This window comes from Ornithorhynchus anatinus, chromosome 10 (assembly GCF_004115215.2).
Source record: "Ornithorhynchus anatinus isolate Pmale09 chromosome 10, mOrnAna1.pri.v4, whole genome shotgun sequence".
Classification (NCBI taxonomy): domain Eukaryota; kingdom Metazoa; phylum Chordata; class Mammalia; order Monotremata; family Ornithorhynchidae; genus Ornithorhynchus; species Ornithorhynchus anatinus.
The window spans coordinates 9510937-9535154 of record NC_041737.1 but is presented as its reverse complement, the minus strand read 5'-3'; the positions used below and the strand labels follow the sequence as shown (position 1 = coordinate 9535154).

Genomic DNA, 24218 nt, shown 5'->3' with positions numbered 1-24218 from the left:
CTATCCCAGTGCTTAGTACAGTGCTTGGCACATAGTAAGCGCTTAATAAATATTATTATTATTGTTTATTTGGTTGGCTGTTCCTTATTCAATTTTCCCTCTGTATGACTGTATGCTCCTCGTGGACCGGGATAATGTCTATCATCTCCAGTACGTTGTACTCTCCCAAGTGCTTAGTACAGTGCCCTGCATACGATAAGGGTTCACTAAATGCCATCAATTCATTGATTTATGCTGTTTTCCTGCCTTCAGATCAGAGCCAGATTAAGGCAGGGCCTCCCAGGCTGAAGCCCAGAGTCCCCCAGCACAAGGGAGCCTCTCAACACCCTCAAAAGTGGCTCTGAGTCAGGCAGGTTGCTACTGAATGAACTTCCATAACCACCAAAGGCCAATCTCTCGTTTGGCCAAACGGAGAACTCTTTCCCTTCCTCGCAGCTCCGGCCTACTTCCGGGGACAATCCAGGCTATTTCCAGGGAGAATCCCGGCCTGTGATGGGCAGACGGAGTGGCCGTTGCTCGTGTGTGATGATGGGAAGGGAAGGTTAATGGGAAGGTGAGAGAGCAGGGTGAGTAGAGAAGCAGCATGGCCTAGTGGATACAGCACGGGCCTGAGAGTCAGAAGGTCAGGGGGTTCTGATCCCGGCTCCGCCACTTGTCTGCTGCGTGACCTTGGGCAAGTCATTTCACTTTTCTGGGCCTCAGTTCCCTCGTCTGTAAAATGGGGATCGAGACTGTGAGCCCCATGTGGAGCAGGGACCGGGTCCAACCCTATTTGCTTTTATCTACCTCAGCGCTCAATACACATAGTAAAGTACTTAGTAAATAGCATAATAATAATCATTATTAGGGCAGTGGGAAGAGACAGAAACGGCCCCTCTGGGGGAAGGGGCAATAGAGCCCACAGGTTGGCACCCCCCACACATCCACTCCAAGAGAGCGAGGTCCTTTGCTGGGCCTGGGGCCTGGGGGTCTGATCCCTGAATGGCAGCAGCAACCCCTGCTTCTGCTCTCTCAGCTGATGCTCGCTGCTGCCCAGTGAGAGCCTCTGAATTCCTGATTCGGAGGACAAAAGTGAAATAGAGCCATCTGGGAAAGGAACTGTTCACTTTTTGTCTCAAGTCAAAAATTGGGAGACATTCCCTGGGAGCAAGGGCAACCACCAGGGTCCCAGGAAGTGGAGGGAGCACTGAGTGGGCTGCTCAGGAGCCCCGATGGCCTTGGGGATCACGTACCCCTCTCCACTTCTTTAATATGGAGAAGAGAGATGGGACCTGGACATTTCAAGGTAGTGCTCTCTCTTTCTCTTTCACTTCATCTCTCTCTCTTCTCTCTCCTCTCTTTTTTCTCTCTCTTCTCTCTCCGTTTTCTTCTCTCTTCTGTTTTCTTTGTTTTCTCTCCCTTCCTGTTTTCTTTCTCTTTTCTCTCTTCCGGTTTTCTCGCTTTTCTCTCTCTCCCTTCCTCTATTTTCCTTCTCTTTTCTCTCTCTTCCTGTTCTCTTTCTCTTTTCTCTCTCCTTTTTTCTCTCTGTCCTCTCTCCCCCTCTTCTCTCTCACTTTCTCTCTGCTGCCGCTGGCCAATGACATCGCGCACTGCATGACCTGATGATGTCACTCACTACGCGGGGATACGATGCCTCCTGAAACCCAGGGGAGTTTCCTTTTCAGTGGTCTATCCTGGTGAAATCCAAAGGAGTCCAGAAAAGTTCACAGAGCCATCAATTACCATTTGGAAAGAAAGTGCAGGATCAAAGGAAGTGATGATAACCAGCAAGAAGTACAGGTGATTCTGGTATGGACTGACCGCCACTCTGTACCTTAACAAGATGCGGCACTGTTACTAAGAAACAAATTCTTGCTTCCTTTCACGCCGGGATTTCCACCTAGAGATGCCACTTCAGCAGCCAGTTAGAACATCATTGCCCACTTGGCTGCACCAGCCCACTCGGCTCCAATGACTTGCCTCCCGTGTGACCTTGGGCGAGTCCCTTAATTTACCTGTGCCTCGGTTTCCTCACCTGTGAAATGGAGATAAAATGCCTACTCTCCTTCCCTCTTAGACCGTGAGCCCCATGTACGACAAGGACTGGGTCTGATCTGACTGTATCTACCCCAAGGTTTAGTAGTGTTTGGCACTTAGGAAGCGATATAACAATAATAATAATAACAATTGTGGTATTTGTTAAGCGTTTATTATGTGCCAGACACTGTATTAAGCACTTGGGTAGATACAAGGTGATCGGGTTGGACACAGTCTCTGTACCACACTGGGCTCCCAGTCTTAATCCCCACTTTACAGATGAGGAAACTGAGGCCCAGAGAAGTAAAGTCACTTACCCAACGTCACACGGCAGACAGATGGCGGGGCCAGGATTAGAACCCACATCCTGACTCCCAGACCCATGGTCTATCCATTCGGCCACACTGCTTCTCTACTATTATTATTACAGGGTGAGTCCCGGAAGATGGAGAACTTGGAGACCCTCTGTCTTTATACCTCTGGGCTGGGCAGAGTTGTTTCCAAGTAAGAGTGGGTCCCAGGGATTTCAATCAATCCAGAGCACTTATTGAGTGATTACTGAGCACAGAGTGCTATACTAAGCACTTGGGAGAGCACGATACAAGAGAGTCGGTAGACACGAGCTCGCAGTCTAGATGGAGAGACAGATATTTAAATCAATTCCAGGTAGGGGAAACGACAGAGAATAAGGATATGTACATAACTGGTGCGGGGTTTGGGGATGGGGTGAGCATCAAAGTTTCAGAAATGATTCCAAGAAGGCAAATCCCCGCAGGCAACCATGAACTAGAACTGATAAGTAAGATTTTTAAACGTAAGTGAAATTCCAAAAGTTCCACTACTGTCGTTCTGTTTTTATGTTCCCCGCCGCTTGGTCATCAGAAAAGGTCCAGGGGCCGCTACCCATATGTCAATACAACTTGGGCCCGAGGAATTTCGTTCTCCATGAAATACTGTCGACGTTTCAATCCAGAAGAACCGGTTTGCAAAGGATTCATTTGCTCCTTGTTTTATGAGCTCCCAATAAAGGCTGCCGTTTTATTATCCATTAAAAAAGATGAAAAAAATTAAATAAAATTGTGAAAGACATTTGCTGGAAGTAATAAATAATTTACCTCCAATTTTCACATACTGAAAATTAAACTGGCAACAACTCAAAAAGTTATTAAAATTATGGTGACTAAAGATATTTTGAAATCAAGTGCCATTAAGCACCGAGCGGAGCTTTTAAAGAGTTCGTTTTATGCGTAACGAAGGACTTCGTTTGGTGAAACAACTACTCCCTGCTTGTGGACAGCCTGCAAGCCCCTCTCACTGTTCGTACGGGGGGATGTCCGGTACTTCCGTAGTCTCCGCAAATCTGCAGGATGCTCACACCTGAGCTTCCAAAATGTTCATGAAATGCACTCATGGGTCATTTTGGATTCTTGGGAAGGCTCCTATACTGTTGGCAATATAGGGGTACATCTCGGAACCCCCCCAAATTTTAACGTTTTTGAGAGAGCCTTGCGTGCCACACCTAGGCGGAAACTCCTTATAGGCGGGGATCGTGTCTACCGAATCCATTGTAATGACTCTCCAAAGGGAGACAGCACGAAGCAGTGTGTCCTCGTGGGTAGAGCAAGAGCCCGTGAGTCAAAAGGAACTGGGTTCTAATCCCAGGCCCGCCACTTATCTGCCATGTGACCTTGGGCAAGTCACTTCACTGTGCCTCAGTTACCTCCTCTGTAAAATGGGGATTAAGACTGTGAGCCCCACGTGGAACAACTTGATTTCCTTGTATCTCCCCTCACCCCCAGCGCTTAGAACAGTGCTTGGTGCATAGTAAGCGCTTAACAAATACCATTATTATTATTATTATGACTAGATGTCTCTTCTCTAAATAATTTGTCGCCCTGTCACCCCAATCAGATTGGCAGCTCCCTGAAGGCAAGAACTATGTCATTGGACGATGATGACGACGGCGGTGGTGGTGGTATTTGTTTAGCATTTACTATGTGCCAGGCACTGTACTAAATGCCGGGGTGCATGCAAGCAGATCGCATTGAACACGGTCCCGATCTGACGGGGGGTTCGTAGTCTCAATCCCCATTTCACAGATGAGGTAAATGAGGCTCGGAGAAGTGAAGTGACTTGCCCGAGGTCACGCAGCAGACAAGTGGCAGAGCTGTAATTAGAACCCATGACCTTCTGACCCCCGGGACTGTTTGCTTTTACTGTACTCCCCTGAAGTACTTGATAAAGTACACCGCACCTAGCAGAACCTCAATAAGCACTACTGATGATGATGCTGATGATGACATTGGCAAAAAGCAGGAATTTTGCCCTTCCCACTGGTCTTCTGCCAGGTGGTAGCCACAAGGGACACGATGCAAGTTATTCCACTCAATAAGGGCTAGTGGGCTGCCAGCAGAGCTAGCCCTTTCCCAGATTATTCAGTCTCTGCCCACGGGCAAGCAATCTACTGGAAAAGAAGTCGAACTGCCTTCAAAAACCCACCGAGTTGCCTTACTCTGAACGGCATATGCATTCTGTCATACAGAGTCAATTTTCCAAATATTTTTGAAATCTGCACTTTCTAAATGTCAACTCGCTCTAGCAGTGAATCCGTTCAGCATATGATTCATCAAAACAGGGAAGCACGGTCAAAGATAGGAAACTGCAAAGCAACCAAGAGAGTAATTCTAAAATGCCAGCGAGCTTGGAAATCCTTAAAAAAAATCTTCATTATTTTGACCCCAAAATGGGAAACTCTTGATTCTCCTACTCCAGGGTCGTGTCTCTTTAGCGTATTGGGTCTTCTTGCTGAAAATGGCCAAGCCGGACTGGGCTCTAGCCATCCCACGACAAGCATGATGCAAACAAGAAGAGGGTTACCCCCGGGAGACAGATTAAATGATTCTAGAGTCTCTTCTCCCTCGCCCAGGAACTTGGGAATCTGCCCGTAATCGTAATAAGAAGAAGAAGAAGAAGAATGACGCATTTATTAAGCACTTATCACGTGTCAAGCACAGTGCTAAACGCTGGGGAAGATTCAAGAAAATCAGATCAGATGCAGTCCCTGTCCTGTCGATCGTATTTAACGAGTGCTTATTGGGAGCACTGTACTAAGCGCTTGGGAGAATACAACAAAAAACAGACACATTCCCTGACCAAAGTGAGCTTACCTAGAGAGGGAAGACAGACATTAATATAGTGCTTGGCGCATGGTAAGCGTTGAACAAATACCATCATTATTAAATATCCTTATTCGGTTCTCAGAATCTAAGAGGGAGAGAGGGAAGGAATTTCATCCCTATTTTACAGGTGAAGAAACAGAGGGACAGAGAGGCTAATAATGTTGGTATTTGTTAAGCGCTTACTATGTGCAGAGCACTGCTCTAAGCACTGGGGTAGATACAGGGTCATCAGGTTGTCCCACGTGAGGCTCACAGTTAATCCCCATTTGACAGATGAGGTCAATGAGGCACAGAGAAGTAAAGTGACTTGTCCACAGTCACACAGCTGACAAGTGGCAGAGCTGGGATAGTGACTTACCCAAGGTCACACAACAAGTCAGTGGCAGGGTTGGGTTGGAGCCCAGGTCTCTGGCTCCGGGTTGGTTGAGGAAAAGAAAACTTGAAAAAACTTATACAAAGACAACTTCTGCCTGCTACTGATTAGCGTGGAGGGAGACAGCTGTACTAAAAGCACCACAGGGATGAGAGAAAACAAACCCAGTGAAGGGGAAAAAAAAAAAAAAAGGCTGCTTCTCCCTCAGAGAAAAATAAAGTCTTCCATTCTCTTGAGGGCTCCGCAGCCAAAGAATTCAGCTAAATCGCCCCCTGACTGCCAACCTTGACTTGTCGCAACTATCTCGGGGAATTCCCAAAGCTATTCAAATCACTGTTTCTTCACACGCTAAAATGTCCCTTTCTGACGTGGCCCCGGTGAGCAGAATTCCAAAGAATTCGATGTCGCGACTCGCCTCATCTGTTACTTGGAAAAGTCTGAAAACAGAACATCCTTTTTTCAGTGAGCCACTGGGCGAAGTCAAAATCTGTGAGCAGGAGAAGAAAGCCAGACTTCAACAAAAGAAAGAAAGCTGCCTAGCGGAAAAGGGCCGAGGAGAAAAGATTTGGAACCCCAAAGTGGCAGTGCTTCCACCTCAAAAGTATCATCCTGCTGGCTCCTTTTCTGAAATCCTACGGGCTAACTGTATCAAACATTCAAAACTGGAGATAAGACCTGGCAAACACTCCCTCCCAACCCCAAAATCCTCCCCAGGGCCTTCCCAACCTGCCGTTAATGCTATCGGCTTTCTATTTAGATATTTACTTCCTATTTGCTGGAAGATTCAGGCCAATATTTTTGAAAGCACATTTAACTATACCATATGCCTACTTAAATCATCCCTTTCAAACAAGCTGTAGGATGCAGTCCTGGTTCATTCTGTTCTGTTTCTCTTCTTTCACAATGTGTTTATGTATATTTATCCAATTTGTTCTGTTCTTCTTGCCAAATTGCAGGTCTGCGATCCCAGCTATGCAGGGGCATCTGGGCTATTGTTGACGTCTTACAAAACAAAGGTCACCGAATGAGCCCGTGTCACCGAGACTGAAGGCAGCTGGGTGATTCCCCAGGAGGGGTGAGCTCCGGCAGAAGGAAGATTCATGGACTTTAAAAGTCAGAATGAATTGCGCTGCCCCTTGGAGCGGCACAGATTTCACTCTCGGACTGAGAAGTTATTTTTGTGTAAATGAGTCTCCCACCACAGTGAATACCCCGACTAGCTAGGACCCTTCTTTCAAGGGGGAGAAAAGCACCTTTGAAGAATCGAACTCTACGACCAAAAAGCAAACCCCCACTGAGTCAGAGCAGAACAATCCCGGCCTCCCGACTACAGCCTCCTTTCCTCTTCTCCCACTCCCTTCTGCGTCGCCCTGACTCGCTCCCTTTATTCATCTCCCCGCTCCCAGCCCCAAGCGCTTATGAACGTATCTGTCACGTATTTATTTTAGATCAATGTCTATCTCCCCCTCTCGACTGTAAACTCACTGGGGGCAGGGACTGTGTCTGCTTATTCTTATATTGTACTCTCCCAATCGCTCAATACAGTGCTCCGCATAGGGTAAGCTCATTAAATACCACTGACTGACTGACTGACCGGCTACAGAATCCCTCTCCTAGCTACTGCAGGGAGGTCCGGATGCAGTTTTGCCTAAAAAACTTGACCGCGGAGAATAATAGGCTCAAAGCGAGTGTCTTTCGAAGCAAAATGGTTGACATCTTGGTCTGAAGGGCTTCCGACAATGAAACCAGGACCACGGGCTGGGAAGTGTCCTTTGTTCGATCCCCCAGGGGTCCATCATCCCATGGCAGGGAGAAAGGGGGGCTACTTGCAGATTCAGCCTCCCCCCCCACTACCGACGCCCCTCTCAATCTAAACACACCCCTCTCAGTCCTGCCTTTCCGACCAAAGCACCCGGAGCCCAAGGTTATTCAGAAAGAATCTAAGAAGAGAGCGTGAGGAGAGAAAGCGGAGGACGGGGCGGGCTAATGGGAATAAGCAGATGACCCGAGGTTTAACTCTCAGAATCTGTGCCGTTCACCAATGTGCGTGTGCGTTAATTATTTAAGAGAAAGAACGGGGGGAGTGATCACACATCTGTCACCCACACACAAGGAACGCCTTCCCTCACTGAAGGGCCAGATGTGTTTATTTGAAACGTACACTAACTAGCTATTTAATGGGTCAGAATCCTTAGCCAAAAATTAATTAGGCAAACACATTAAGCATCAGTCACCTTACAAGACAGCGTTATTTTTCTTCCTGTTGACTTTAATCGCATCTCATAAGAGATCCCAGCACCTCCCGAAGTATCGGAAGAAATTCCAAGCCGAAAAAAGTTCCAAATAGTAAAGCAAATATTTCCGGCCCAAACGACGCCCCGTGCACATTGTTAAAACGGTCAAACTACCGTAGGTCGCCTAAACCGTCCACCGAGCCCGTGGACCCTCTCTAAGAATGTTTTTATGCTCTTCTTTATTACTTTTTAAATGACCCAAAGAAGACCCAAATCTCCCCAGTTATAATATCCATCTACATTTTCAGACCGTTAATAGAGTCGGAAACTTTTAAAAAGCCATCTCTCCCGCAGGATGTGAATACCTCCCGAACACACGCAGCTCGGAGAGCTCAGCGCTGCAGCCGAACCTCTAAAACCTGCTGCTTTGCAGGACCACCCCCCTCCACAATATTCTAAATGCTCTCGCCCAGTTCCCAACTTCCATATAATCATAACTGTGGCATTCGTTAGGCGCTTACTATGTGCCAAGCGCTGTTCTAACCCCTGGGGTAGAAACGAGGTAATCAAGTTGGACATAGTCTCTGTCCCACATGGGGCTCACGGTCTTGATCCTCATTTTATAGATGAGGTAACTGAGGCGCAGAGAAGTGAAGCGACTCGCCCAAGGCCCCAGAGCAGAGATGTGGCAGGGACCAGATTAGAATCCACGTCCAACTTGTGCTCTTTCGGGGCCATACGGCTTCTCCATATGATTTTGGCACAAAATACTAATACTTATAATAATGGCATTTGTTAAGCACCTACTCTGTGCTAGGCACTGTACTAAGCACTGGGATAGATACAAGCTAAACGGGTTGGACACAATCCGTGTCCCACATGGGGCTCTCGGTCTTAATCTCCATTTTACAGACAAGGGAACCGAGGCCCAGAGAAGTGACTTGACCAAGGTCCCACAGGAGACAAGTGGCGGAGCCGGCATCGGAACCCAGGTCCTTCTGATTCCCAGGCCCGTGCTCTATCCACTAGGCCACGATGGATTCACAGCTCGGCCCCGCCTTTGGGAGTGGTAAGAAAAATCGGTTCTGCGGCCAGACCAAAGGCATCCACCTCCCAGCCTACACGGGGTCCCCCAGGGGGAGGATGGAGCTTTGGGGCTCTCTCCCGCAACCGGCTGTTAGCCGGAAAGCGTGACCTGGATCCCACCGGGCAGACCGTCCTGGGAGTCGTCAGAACTGGATTCTAATCCTGACCCTGCCGTTGCAGCCCTTGGGCGGATCACTTCACTTCTCTGCAGCTCCGTTGGCTCATCTGTCAAATGGGGTGACATACCTGTTCCCCTTCTACTTGGCCTGGGAGCCCTATGTGGGACAAGGATCGGGTCTGACTTATCTTTTATGTACCCTAGCGCTTAATACAGTGCTTGGCACATAGCGAGGACTTAAATATCACAATTATTGCTATTATCCCTGTCCCGGAGAAAGCCCTGGAGGAGTGGGGGGCCCTGACCTGATCCCAGGAGCTGACAAAGTTGACAGCGCTTAGAACAGTGCTTGACACATAGTGTTTTATTATTAATAATAATGATAATATTCATTCATTTATTGAGCACTTACTGGGTGCAAAGCACTGTACTAAGCACTTGGGAGAATACAATATAACAATAAATGGACACATTCCCTGACCTTACAGTCTAGAGGGGAGGAAGACAGATATTAATATAAATAAATAAATTACAGCTATGTACATAAGTGCCATAATAATAATAATAATAATGTAGCCCTCTGAGCTCTGCCTGTCCAAGCCAGTATCAGCAGAAATCTTTGAGTGCCCCCTCAGCAGCTGCCCCTGCCCAGCCCAACAAATGTAGAACTCGCTGCCTGATGCCGGATTTCAACCTCTTCGACCTGCCCTCAGTGGCCGGCAGAGCCTGGAGTCTCCCTGAAATGACTCTCTCGGCTTCCGTGAAAGCAGAAATCAATTTCCCATGCCGGACACCCATCCGGAGCCTTGGACTGCTGCCTCGTATGCTTAATGTTTCAATGTTCAAAGTGCCAGATCAGCATGAAGCTCTTCCACAAAAGGAAAATTCGGGTCTATCCATCATCACGGACTAGATATCGCCATTTCTGCACTAGAAACAGGGAACGTTTCAAAGTGCTTTGCAATCATTCTTTTTTTTTTTTTTTTTTACCGGCTGCAGCATTTCGGTAAGGCAGGTCGGGTTTACAATCCCCGTTCTAAGGAGAGGAAAATCGAGACGAGAGGGGCAAAGTGATCTCAATCTAGCTCCCGAAGCAAGCCGTTCTAAAGAGGCTGGGTCATCCACTGGCCCATGGTAAAATTCAGACCGTGTCCTGGGCGGGGGTGAGCAGCTGAATTAAGAGGCCCAGGGATGGAGGATTCAAGAGACGGCAAAACCCACAACCCAGCTTGTCAAGTTCAACGTCCTAGTTTAAACTCAGCAGCGGCCGGGTCTGGGCTAGATCGTCGTCCGCTTGCAACTTTGCCAAGCGAGGGAATGGACTGTGGCCAGGACCCGGAGGAAGATCAGGCACAGACTGATTCCCTAATCATTCAATCTGCCAGTGGTATTTACTGAGCGCTTCCTGTGAGCAGAGTGCTGTACTAAGCGCCGTACAGTGTGCAGAGAAGCTGCATGGCCTAGTGGCAAGAGCCCGGGCTTTGAATATATGAAAAAGTGCTCAGTAAAATGCTCTGCACACAGTAAGCATTGATACTGAGAAAGCAGAGTGGCCTCGTGGAAAAAAGCACTGGCCTGGGAATCGGAGGACCTGGGTTCTAAATGCGGCTCTGCCACTCGCCTGCTCTGCGACCTCGAGCAAGTCGCTTCACTTCTCTGGATCTCAGTCTCCTCATCTGCAAAATGGAGACTCGACACCAGTTCTCCCTCTTAGACCGCATCTGACCTATATATCTACGCTAGCGCTTGGTCCAGCGCCTGGCCCAGAGTAAATGTTTAACAGATACTCTTATTATTATTGTTGCCATTATTATCCTCACGCACGTCTGCCCTGGCAGAATCCTGTTCCTGTCTTCAAAACGAGCTAAGAAGTAAAACTCGAACAGAAGAGTAAAGTCAAATCTCTATCGAAGACACCTCCCCCGCTCAACCTCCTCTGGCAGGGTCACCCTGCCCTCTGGGAATGGGAACCCGCTCTCTCCGGAGGGTGACGGGCAGATCATAAATCCCTCCATGTGCACAAAAGCCCAGGGCCAGGCAGAAACAGCAGTTCCGTTCCTCCGTCAATCCCGCCCCGCTCGGACCACCGCACACCGAGAACGGAGATGAGAAGCCGAACCTGAGTTCTACTGGGGCAAGGGCCTGAAAACGCACAAGCTCATCTAATAATAATGATGATAATAACGGTACTTGTTAAGCGCTTACTACGTGCCGGGCACCGTACTAAGCGCCGGGCCGGATACAAGCCAATCGGGTTGGACACGGTCCCTGCCCCGTGGGGGACTCCCAGTCTCAATCCCCATTTTTTACAGATGAGGTAACTGAGGCACGGAGAAGTGAAGTGACTTGCTCAAGGTCCCACATCTACAGATCCCTACGTGCCCAGCTGGGAAAACCACAGAACATGTAGAAGTCTTCAACTATTTGGAAACTCAGATGCGTCCTCCGAAACGGAACGGAACGGAACCGCACACGGGATCCATCTCTCTTCCTCGCACGAGCAGGGCTGGGCGATGGAGCAGTCGGCGGATCGCGGAAGGCCGGGGACCGTGGGTGGTCCCGGGGTCGGGCTTCCGCCCTGAGCTGTGGGGTTCAAATCTGGTGGGCTTTGCCACTTATCAGCCACGGACGGAAGCTTCCCTGGAACTCCCTTAAAAATCCCACTTGAGAGAAAACCCTCCCATATGCTCACTCGCTCAGCTCTTCTAAGGAGAGGGCAATAAACCCCTCCGTGGAGGTTGTAAAGCCCCTCTGACAGAATCGCAAGCGTAATTCACTGCTCACGGCACAACAGCCTACCATGGTGGCACTCGAGCCTGACGCCCAGACAACGCCACATTCTCCCGCATCCAACTGGCACAGAGAGACGTGCCGCTTTGCCAACGCCCCCGATGCCACCGACGACGCTTGGGGACACCGGCGGGAACATCAGACAACAGATGTTGTCAAAGGATGAAAGCGGAGCAGCAGCAGGAACTCGGCGAGAGCCAAAGGGTTCTCGTCCGGGTCCGCTTCCTTCCGGAAAATTGGAAATCGCCCTGGCTCCTAGTTGGGCGAAAGTTCGGATGCAAGTTCTTTGCTCTCCTCGCTCCTCTCTCTGCTCTTTCTCCGCCCTCGGTTTTGCCTTGCTGTTTCTCCCACAGTCCAATTCTGTGGAGATCCGTCCATTCAATCGCTTTTATTAAGCCCTTACTGTGTGCAGAGCACTGTACTAAGCGCTTAGGAAAGTACAAGACAACAATAAACAGTGGCATTCCCTGCCCACAATGAACTCACAGGCTAGAGGTCGGGAGACGGATATTCTCCCCCGCTCTACCAGCTGAGCCTCACATCTGACGAAATACCGCTCGGGCACTTAGAGTACATTTCACATTTCCTTCCTCTGTGCATCTAGAACGTAGATCTCTGTTTCCGGGGTGAAGAGGAAGGCTACGCGCCGCTCAAAGTCAGTGGGTGGAGTCGGAGGGGGAAGGGCGAGAGGCCTCGATTGCAAAACGTGATACGCTAACCCTCTCCGATTCAACTTGAACGCTCACCCCCAAACTCTCCCCCTCTCCCCTACACACACACTCCCAGGACACGCACTTTTTTAAAAAACTTTTCAAAGTACCAAAGGTTCCCCAGTGTCTTGCTCTGGACCGTTAGAATGATTTATCCCCGGCTAACTGCTCTCCTGAGGTAGAATTAGCTACCATCTTTAAAGTGCAATGCACTTTCAATCTGTTTGTCCTTAAATTCTCCCCTCCAAACCACCTCCAAAACTCCATCAATTACATTTCCCATCAATTAGTATAAAATAGCTGGGTCAATACAATGAATCTGAATCAGGTTCGTCGGATACAGGTTAACAGCTTATTATCTCAGGAAGTGCCAACCGCCCGGCCGGAATGCCAGCCCGGGACTACGGGACTCGTAATTGAAACCTTCGCTCTGAGCCGGGCGGATAACAGAGAACTTGCCCATACAACCCTGCAAAATCCTAGCGACTGCCTTGAGACGCCACAGTCCCGCCAAGCAGCACTGCCCAGAAGTACGGCTTCCTGGATCTTCTGAGTGGCTCAGTCCGTCTTTCGCAGTCCATATTCATGAGCAGTGTGGCTTAGTGGAAAGAACACGGGCTTGGGAGTCGGAGGTCGTGGGTTCGAATCCCAGCTCCGCCACCTGTCAGCTGCGTGACTTTGGGCGAGTCGCTTAACTTCTCTGTGCCTCGGTGACCTCATCTGTAAAATGGGGACTAAGACTGTGAGCTCCCCGTGAGACAACCTGATAACCCTGTATCCACCCCAGTGCTTAATACAGTGCTCGGCACATAGTAAGTGCTTAACGAGTACCATCGTTATTATTATTGTTATCTTTTCCTCTCTCCTGCCTTTCTTTTCTCTCTCTCACCTTCTCTCTCTCTGTGTCTCTGCTTCTCCCCATCTTTTCTGGCCCCTCAAGGGCCATTTCAAGGACACCCCACCCCTTCAATGCCCCAACCCGTATTCACCCGTGGGCTCAAAATCAAAATGCTGGCAACCGTGGTCCAGATTTTACCCACAGAATTCACCCTGCCCTATCAATTAGCCAGAAGCCAATGTGCGCAAACGTTAGTCGGACGCTTCGGTTTGATGAGGGTCATTCCCGGACCCACCCAAACCTGCTTGGCCCCAGCTGTTTACTTAGCATTCAAACCGTGCCCCCAGAAGGGATAAAAAAAGGAAGGGGGAACATTTTCCCGCCAACCCAACCAGATGTCTCTCACAGTCCGGTTCTTCTTAGACGCAACAAGAAGCTTTTATCGGATACTCACTCGCCAACTTGGTATAAGGTGGGGGCCGGGCAGAGCACGGAATTGCTTTGAACACTTATCGGCTTTGTGTCTGAAAGAGAAAACACCGTTCGTTGGGTAAAAGTGGATGGTTCAATCATTCATTCATTCATTCATTCCATAGTATTTATTGAGCGCTTACTATGTGCAGAGCACTGTACTAAGCGCTTGGAATGGACAAATCGGCAACAGGTAGAGACGGCCCCTGCCCACTGACGGGCTTACAGTCTACACAAGTCTAATCGGGGGAGACATGACACCAGGCAGTGAGGCATCGTCAACCTCGCCAGGAAGGGACATAGGGGCTGGGGGAATGCCCAAGACGAAATGAGGCCACAGGAATCCTCCTAACTTTTCCCTCTGGGCCCCAAAGGGATAACTCTCACTTTTCCTCCAGGATGCCTCCCCTGCCTTCTCCTTCTGGAGATAATGCGTGGCCCCTTCATTTTTTTTGGAATCAAGGAGGGAAAGCCGGTGGGTGGGAGGTGGGGGGAACTATTTGGCTGAAGATGGCATTCCTGTTGACTGGACAGTTACCTGGGTAATTTTGAGGGCTGCAAGTGGGCTAAGGAGGACTTCCTTCAGGTTCCCCGCTCCCCCAAGCCATCCTCCTCACTCACATGTTCTCTCTCGCTCACCTTTCTCCACCTGTCTATACCCACTCAAGTCCTTCCTCCTCCCATCTCTCTTCTCTCTTTCCTTCGCCCTCGTTAGCCTTGCCGCGGGGAGGTTCTGACTAACCACGACCACAGAGACTGACCATCTCTCCTCCCACTCGGTGACCACTGGCCTTACGAAAGGAGAGAGCGAGGAGGAACTGCCCTCCCTGGGTTGGGTAGACGGATCATCCCCCGACAGCACCGAGGGGAGAGTCCTCTTACGGTAATGATGGTGTTTGTTAAGCGCTTACTATGTGCCAAGCACTGTTCTAAGCGCTGGGGTTGACACAAGGTAATGAGGTTGTCCCACTCGGGGGGTCACGGTCTTAATCCCCGTTTTACAGATGAGGTAACTGAGGCACGGAGAAGTGAAGTGACTTGCCCAAAGTGACACAGGACCCATGACCTCTGATTTCCAAGCCCATCCTCTTTGGTCGCTTCTCTTGGGATTGGGATGGCGGAGTAAGGTGGGGAGCCTGGGATGGGAGGCTTTAGAGGTGACGGGGCTGTGTCCAGGTTATTCATTCAATCGCACTTATTGAGCAGAGCACTGTACTAAGTGCTTGGGCGACAAAAATACAACAATCAAAAGACACGACGCCTGCCCACAACGAGGTCACGGACTGGCAGAGAGCAACCGCCCATCCCTCGGTCTAGACCGGGCTCTGCCCTCTTCATTAGCAAGTGCCTGGTCCAGTCGTTTCCACTAAGCGTATGTCGACACGGGGCGGGACCGGAGAGCCGACTGGTTACTTGACGAACCGATCGCACTTTCCCCCTGGCCCGGGGAAGTTGGACACACACTATAACATCTAATAAAATACGACTGAATAAACCTACTAATGATTGTCTTGTTTACAGCATAGGTGCAGGTCACTTTTTCTCCTCTTCTGCCAAGCATGAACCCTCTGCCTTGCAGGACGATCTGAAACTCCTCTGAAAGGAACCAAGAAAGACTCTGTTTTAGTCTTCGGGTAAAAGGTTGTCACCGAGGATAAGGACAAGAGGTCCTCGTAGGCCTCAGCTTTCTGAACATTTTTTTAAGGATATCTGTTAAGCGCTCACTATGCACCGGACACGGCATTAAGGGCTGGGGTAGATTTAAGCTAATCAGGTCGGACACAGTCCGTGTCCCCCCAAGGGGCTTGCTGTCTTAATCCCCCTTCTACAGAAAAGGTAACTGAGGCCCAGAGAAGTGAAGTGACTTGACCAAGGTCACACAGACAAGTGGTGGAGCTAGGACGGGAACCCAAGTCCTCTGACTCCCAGGCCCATGTTTTCTCCTCTACGCAACACTGCTTCCCTTTGCAAGCAGAGTAGAGTCTTTTGAGCTCCATTACTCCTCTCTAATGGTGTCCCAGAAAAAATAGCCTTGTAGATCCACAGAACTGAGAATGGGGGAGCTGAGATGCAAATTTGAAAGAAAGGTTCTGCGAACGGACCCTGATGGGGTGAACGTGGGGGTGAAATAATAATGATAATAACGATAATAATAATAATTACGATATTTGTGAAGTGTTCACTATGTGTTCACTATGTGCCAAGTAAATACACGATAACCAGCTCAGACATGGTCCTTATGGCACAGTTTACGTATGAAGGAAAACGGGTAATAATAATGTTGGTATCTGTTAAGCGCTTACTATGCGCAGAGCACCGTTCTAAGCGCTGGGGGAGATACAGGGTCATCAGGTCGTCCCACGTGAGGCTCACAGTTAATCCCCATTTTACAGGTGAGGTCACTGAGGCACAGAGAAGTTAAGTCACTTGCCCACAGTCACACAGCTAAGTGACAGAGTTGGGATTCGAACCCATGACTTCTGACTCCCAAGCCCGGGCTCTTTCCACTGAGCCATGCTGCTTCTCCAGTAGAGGGTCACGGATTCTACTCCTGGCTCCGCCATTTGCCTGCTGTGTGGCCTTGGACAAGTCACTTCACCTCTCTGGGCCTCAGTTATCTCATCAGTAAAATGAGGATTGAAGCTGTGAGCCCCGCGTGGGACAAGGACTGCGTCCAACTCGATCTGCTCGACCCCAGCGCTTAGCACAGTGCCTGGCACACAGTAAGTGCTTAAATACAATAACTGTGATCATTATCATTATTATTATTATTATTATTGAATCCCGAGTTTAAAGACAAGGACAGCGTGGTGCCGAGAAGTTAAGTGACTTGCCCCAAGTCACACAGCAAGGAAGAGCAAGGCCAGGATTAAACCCAGACACCCAGGCCCATCCTCCTTCCACAAGGCCAAGCTGCTTCTCTGGAACTCGAACGGTCTGCCATCGAGGCAGGCCAGCCGTCTCGGTCAGTCACGAAAGCCTCACACATTCTTTTCTCGTTACTGTATTGGAAATATCGCCATGATTACCGAGGTTGGAAGTCAACCGAGAAATTCCTCGGGGAAATCAGTGAACTAGGAATTCTCGAAAGAGCAACGGCACACAGAGCAAAGGGGAAGGAAAGGCCAAAGAAGACCGTAGTTGTGTCTCTTTTCTGCTTGACTCTATCACGCGGCGCAGCACGCTTCCGAAAAAGAAGCCTCGTTCACAGAGAGCACGGGTCTCCTGCTCCAGGGAGAAGTCTCTGTTCCGCTCTCCCAGCCGCTGTCTGGCCTACTGTGAACAGACAGGCTCCGCTGGCAGTTTTCCTGCAGTCAGTCGATCGCAATTATTGAGCGCTCACTATACTAAGTGCTGGGAGATACACTCCCTGCCCACAACGGGTTTACAGTCTAGAGCGGGGGACTGACATCAATATAAACAAATAAATGAAAGACGTGTACATCCGTTCTGTGGGAGACGGGGGTGAATCAAGGGAACAAGACAAGGAGAAGGGGAAGGGAGTGGGAGAAGAGGAAAGTGTGACTCCAATAAGGCTTTGGTGGGAGGAGTCATTGTTTGGCGATGGGTCCCACAGTCGGTGGGGAAAATTGTCACTATGGGGTATTTGTCACGGTGCTCTTTCAGAGACTGGGGACAGTACTGAGGCCGTAGGATCCTGGAATGTTTGATTAGGTAATGTAAAGCTGGTATTTGTTAAGCGCTTACTGTGTGCCAGGCAATGTTCTAAGCGCTGGGGTAGATATAGGGTAATCAGGTTGTCCCCACGTGAGGCTCACCGTCTGAATCTCCATTTTACAGATGAGGTAACTGAGGCACCTAGAAGTGAAGAAGTGACTTGCCCAGAGTCACACAGCCGACGTGTTTAGAACGTCCAATTCTAAACTCTTTTAGGGCAAGCTCTTTGGTACAATCATTATGGAGAGAGAACGTGTCTGCTAATTCTGTTGTGGCGTACTCTCCCAAGCGCTTAGTACAGTGCTCTGCACATAGTAAGTGTTCCATAAATAAAACTGATTGATTGATATATTCCTGTTCTTCCTCCTACTTAGCCCCATGTGTGGCAGGGACTCTGTCCAATCTGATTAACGTCTATCTACCCCAGCACTCAGAACGGCAGATGACACGTAATAAGTGCTTAACAAATGTGATAATATTAAGAATAATTAATGAGAATAAGTGCCTGGTAGGGGACTCTGAACACAGGTTTTCAGAACACCCTAGGGGCTTGGCACAGTGCTCTGCACACAGTAGGTACCAAGTCATACTGATTTTGATAATGCCGAACCTTTTTCTTTAGGACAGATGAAAAAGAGGAGGGAGAGTTGGGGGAGGAGAAGAATTCCCTGGACCCCAAATATCTCCTCACATTGCGAGGGTCCTGAATATACACGAAGAAAACCCCAAAAGATACACAGTTTTTAAATAACATTTCCAGAGTCCAATCACTTACGCCCCACGCAGACACTCGATGGCTTCAATTCCAATATTTCTGTACATGATTGTTCTAATATCTAGAGAGAAAAAACAGAATAAGATCCTGAATTAACTGATCATTTCCAGAGTCCAAGCATTGCTAATAATACAGCCAGATTTCTACCTTATAAATGCCCAAACATTTTTCATATATAATCACAATCTCTGACCATATCCCAGAGACAAAATTCTAAGGTATTTGTTGAGTGCTTACTGGGTTCCAGGCACTGTTCATTCATTCATTCATTCATTCAATAGTATTTATTGAGCGCTCACTATGTGCAGAGGACTGTACTAAGCGCTTGGAATGAACAAGTCGGCAACAGACTGTTGTAACTCGGGGATCGATACAAGATAATCATGTGGGACACCATCGCTGTCCTACGTAGGGCAAACGGTCTGAATTCTCGTTTTACAAATGAGGGAACTGAGGCACAGAGAAGTTAAATGACTTGTCGGAAGTCACTCAGCAAACAAGTGGCGGAGCTGGGATTAGAACCCACGTCCTCTGACTCCCAGAACGGTGCACTTTACACTAACGCCCCACAGCCTCTCCAGCACACTGCTTCTCTTAATTTTTACACTAACAACTTTCACGTTTTTTCACTCCTTGATTTCTCTGACTCTTCCCAAGTACCATTCCCATGAGCACGGATCCAAATACAGCTCCTGCTGACATCCAGCCCCAACCACGAGTCGAGCACATCAGAGGTGCGGAATTAAACTGAGCCCGCTCGGAAGGGTGACAGTGCTCACGCGACCCCTTGGAACTCGGGGAATCCCCAAGGATGTTTTCAGAGGAGACGACGATGCTTGATTTATGCCTGGGGTCCAGGATGTCAGCTTCACACAGTCTAGGTTATCACCTCTGCAGGAAAAGCTGGTCATTAGTAGGAAACAGAAGACCTACACTGTCTTCCGGGGCTTTAGGAGGAGGACTAACGTCAGAAGACTGCAGATTTTCTCAGTGCCGCCTTTGGCTCAGGGACAGTGGATCTTTCATCCCGTCGCAGACCATTCCAGTCTGGTCTACGTGCTTTATTCTGCTATGCCCCAACTACCGGTTCCGGCCGCCTCAGCTCCACCTACCCTGGCCCAGACTTCCTGGGGTCCCCAGCCGTGCCTCCCTCAATGGGCAGAGAAACAGCACGGCTTAGTGGACAAAGCCCAGGCCTAAGAATCAGAGGGTCTGGGTTCTAATCCCAGCTCCGCCACTTGCTGCTGGGTGACCTCGGACAAGTTCCTTAATTCTCTGCACCTCGGTTACCTCATCTGTAAAATGGGGATTAAGTCTGTCAGCCCTATGTGGGGCAGGGACCGTGACCGGGGAATTCTTCTCCTCCCCCAACTCTCCCTCCTCTTTCTCATCTCTCCCAGAGAAAACGGTTCGGCGTTATCAAAATCGGTATGACTGGGTATCTGCTGTGTGCAGAGCACTGTGCCAAGCCCCTAGGGTGTTCTGAAGACTTGTGTTCAGAGTCCCCTACCAGGCACTTATTCTTATCAATTATTCTTAGTATTATCCTATTTGTTAAGCACTTATTACGTGTCAGCTGCCGTTCTAAGTGTTGGGGTAGATACACGTTAATCAGATTGGACAGAGTCCCTGCCACACATGGGGCTAAGTAGGAGGAAGAACAGGAATATATCAATCAATCAGTCGTATCTATTGAACGCTTAGAGCTTAGAGTTTAGCAGAGTGCCCGGAACGTAGTAAGCGCTTAACAGATACCATAAAAAGAGCCCATAATCACGACTCTCCCTACTTTCAGTCCTCGCTTCTCCTCACCCAGGCCGTCCCTCCTCCTACCCCAGGCCCTACCTCCCTCCTTACCCCTGGTCCTGCCCCCTCCCCATCACCGGCCCCCGTTTCCTCAGAGCCTTGGCAGCGGGTTGCTTCTCTGCATTCTCTGCTCTGTGGGGGAAAAAGGGGGTACACAGCCTCCCCTCCCCTATCCCAACCCAAGCAACTGCTATTACTGTAATGCAAGGCCCGGCCCCAATCTGCGCATCTGGTGAAACCTCAGTCGGAGGAATAGAGTGAGCTCAAGCACCGTGACCTAGTGGAAAGAGCACAGGCCTGGAAGTTAGAGGATGTGGGTTCGAATCCCAGCTCAGCCACTTGCCTCTTGTGGGATCTTGGGCAAGTCGCTTCACTTCCCTCTGTCTCGGTTACCTCATCTGTAAAATGGTGTCTAAGACTGTGAGCCCCATGAGGGACGGGCTCTGTGTCCAACCCAATTAGCCTGTAACTACCCCAGTGCTTAGAACATGCACGATACGCACTTAACAAACATCGCAGTTATTAAAATGACCAGAGGGCAACTCACTGGAGGACAAAATCCAGTGAGGAGACTGGGACCTGCCCCCAGTTGACTGAGACAAAGAGGAATTGAATGACTCGCCCTTCCTAGTCTACTTGTCCGGATTCCAAGACACCCATTAGTGGCCCCAACACAACTGTAATAATAATGTTGGCATTTGTTAAGCACTTATTATGTGCAGAGCACTGTTCTAAGCGCTGGGGTAGGTACAGGGTAATCAGGTTGTCCCATGTGAGGCTCACCGTTGATCCCCATTTTACAGACGAGGTAACTGAGGCATAGAGAAGATAAGCGACTTGCCCACGGTCACCCAGCTGACAGGTGGTGGAGCCGGGATTCGAACCCATGACCTCTGACTCCCAAGCCTGGGCTCTTTCCACTGCTCCTCTAACATCAAATCAGCGCTGCCAGTTAAGATGCCCCACCACTCCCTGTGCTGATGTGCTACGAGTGGTGGGGGGCACCTAAGGGTTTGGGGCACCGACAGAGGGTCTCGGGAAAAGCCTCTGCCCGGGTCCCAGGGCTCGGGGCGGGGGGCAGGGTTGAGGAATCCACTAGAGGGCATTACAGACCGCGCTAACCGATGCACAGTCGGGCTGCTCGCCTACGATCTCCAGGGACCCGGGATGATGATGATGATGATGGTATTTTTTAAGTGCTTACTATGTGCCAAGCACTGTTCTAATCGCTGGGGTAGATACAGGGCAATTAGGTTGTCCCATGCGGGGCTCACAGTCTCTATCCCCATTTTACAGATGAGGTAACTGAGGCACAGAGAAGTTGAGCGACCTGATCGAAGTCACACAGCAGACAAGTGGCGGAGCAGGGATTGGAACCCATGACCTCGGACCCCCAAGCCCGTGCTCTTTCCACTCCGCCGCGCCGCTTCTCGGGACACCCAATCTACATCACCCACCACCGGCATCGGCGTTGCCTAGTGGATAGAGCACGGGCCTGGGCGTCAGGGGGACCTGGGTTCTAACCCCAACTCCTCCACTTGGCTGCTGTGGGACCTTGGGCAAGCTGTTTAGGCCTCAGTTCCCTCATCTGTAAAATGGAGATGAAGACCATGAGTCCCACACGGGGCAGGGACTGTGTCCAATTCGATTACCTTGTATCTACCTCAGGGCTTAGTACGGTGCCTGGCACGCCTAATAAATGCCACAATTAATATTATTAATCCTGGGTCCTCACCTCCATCCCGACTTTGCTAGGCGATCCTGAGCCCCGGCTACCACCCCAACTCCAAACTCTGCCACCTTCTCCATCTGGTCCAACAACCAACACTTTCCGCCATTTCTCAAGAAGGAAAGCGCTCTGCTGGAGCATTGTGTCACAGCCGGAGTTTTGGGAGAATCCAATACGTGACCTCTGGGGTTGGAACAGCTTTCTCCCTCCTAATGATAATGTTGGTATTTGTTAAGCGCTTACTATGTGCAGAGCACTGTTCTAAGCGCTGGGGTAGATACAGGGGAATCAGGTTGTCCCACGTGAGGCTCACAGTCTTCATCCCCATTTTACAGATGAGGTAACTGAGGCCCAGAGCGGTGAAGGGACTTGCCCAAAGTCACACAGCTGACAAGCAGCGGAGCCGGGATTAGAACCCATGACCTCTGACTCCCAAGCCCGTGCTCTTTCCACTGAGCCACGCTGCTTCTCCTCTTCCTACTCTCCTTCTACAGTGTCTTCCTCCTTAAGCCCAGATTCCTCCTTAAGCCCAGGAGAAGCAGCGGGGCCTAGGAGAAGCAGTGTGCCTAGTGGAAAGAGCACGGGCCTGGGAGTCAGAGGATCTGGATTCTAATCCTTCCTCCGCCACATCTGCCGGGTGACCTTGGCCAAGCCACTTCACTTCTCTGAGCCTCAGTTACCTCATCTGTAATATGGGGGTTAAGACTGTGAGCCCCCTGTGGGACAGGGACTGTGTCCAACCCAATTAGCTTGTATCTGCCCCGGCCCTATTACAGTGTCTGGCATATAGTAAATGCTTAATAAATAGCATTTAAAAAATAGAATCCTTATCGACCAACAGATAAATTGTGTGCGGCCGGGGGGGGAGGGGGGGAGGTATGGGGGGGTGTGTGTGTGTGTGTGCGCGCGCACATATTAGCACTTCCTTTTCAAGATCAAGAGGAAGACCGTGAATCAAAGGGACTGACACATCGTAGGGGAATTCCGTAACTTATTTATAAGCAAATCGACCACGTGGGTTAAGCCCGAAAGTTTCCGGCTGAGGAAGAGGCTCGTCTTGTTTCTTTTCGGAACGAATTTCAGCTGAGAGGCCGCGGGGCACCCCCCTCTCCGGGGCAGAAGCGATTCCATGGCCTCCACACTCCCGACACGTTGTCCGTGGTCTGATCCCCACGGTCCTAAAGCAACACCGGGACAAACTGCTCAGCGCATCTCGCCAGGAAGGGCCAATTTCCACAGGAAGTGGGGGGGAATCAGGAAATGGTTCAGTAGCAAATGACCACTTTTTCAAGTCATTCCCTTTATCAAATCAGTACTCCGAACCAAGTGAAACAGAACAGTTTTCTACCTACTCAGGAGAAGACGCATGAGATAGGTCACTTCTTCTCTTTCCCTCCCTCGTTCCCTGTATTTTGGGGCAGCATTCTCTTTTTCTCCAGTCCTGCCTGCTTGGTCTTCTGCAAGCACTGTCTTTGTTTCGTTTTTCCTCACTCCCCACTCTCTCCCACTGTCGAACTCTCGCTCTGCTTCCCTTCTCCTCCCCCTCCTCTCCTCCATCACAGCGCTCAGTGGCGACAGCTGGAGGCTCGAGCCCCTCACCCACTTGCCAGCTCCGCATACGCGACCAGACTAAGCTTCCTGCCTCCCCCCAATTGTCTCCCTCAGTCCTCCTCCCCTAAAGCCTCCTTCCCTCCCTCTCTCTGCCCCATCTACCTCCTTCCCTTCCTTTCTTCCTCCTCGACGATCCCCTTCCCCTCTCTCTCTCTTCCCCACCAGCCCCCCTCTCTCCCCCAGAGCCTCCTCCCTGCCTCAACCCCTTCCCCCCTTTCTGATTTTCCCCCACAAAGCAGGCAGAGAGGCTAGACTCTAGTGACCCGGGCTCCCTCCCTTAACAAAGCCACGCAACATGCTCCAGTGGGAACAATCGCTATATAAGGCCACCCTCCAGAACCACCAGCCCGTCGGCTGATAAAGTTAACAAGGAGGAGTCACGAGGCAGAAATCACCAGTTCTAGGAGCATTTGCTCCCCGGAGGGAGACGCAATAAGCAACAGGCTTTCTGATTCGGGGATGAGGCTTGAAAAAGAGCTGGCAGATCCGTGCTTTCGGCCCCCACTTTCATTTTGTAACGTGCTACCGTCAACGACTCTTCGGGATAATAGATTTGCTCATTCGGTTTCACTGCTTGAACTCGCTGCAGCTTCACCTGGCTCTCCAGGAAATAACAATGAGCTAAGAAGCCTAAGATAATCTAAATAATAACCTAAATAACCTAAAAAACATAACCTAAGAAAAAATGCCTGTCCGTTTGATTTGTCTTGTCGTCTGTCTCCCCCCTTCTAGACTGTGAGCCCGTTGTTGGGTAGGGACCGTCTCTCTCGGTTGCCGAATTGGACTCTGCACACAGTAAGCACT

At 49.8% G+C, this 24218-nt stretch overlaps 1 protein-coding gene across 1 annotated transcript in view; it reads right to left on the bottom strand.

The window, feature by feature from the left end:
- The window catches only part of ANTXR2 (ANTXR cell adhesion molecule 2), a 126323-nt gene that overhangs the window by 70590 nt on the left and 31515 nt on the right, over positions 1-24218 (bottom strand). Inside the window, exons 8-10 of the mRNA XM_029073295.2 lie at positions 18269-18329; positions 15316-15411; positions 13799-13868 (exon numbers count right to left, since the gene is read on the bottom strand). Of these exons, the coding sequence (XP_028929128.1) occupies positions 13799-13868; positions 15316-15411; positions 18269-18329 (227 nt within the window). The remainder of the gene's footprint in view (positions 1-13798; positions 13869-15315; positions 15412-18268; positions 18330-24218) is intronic.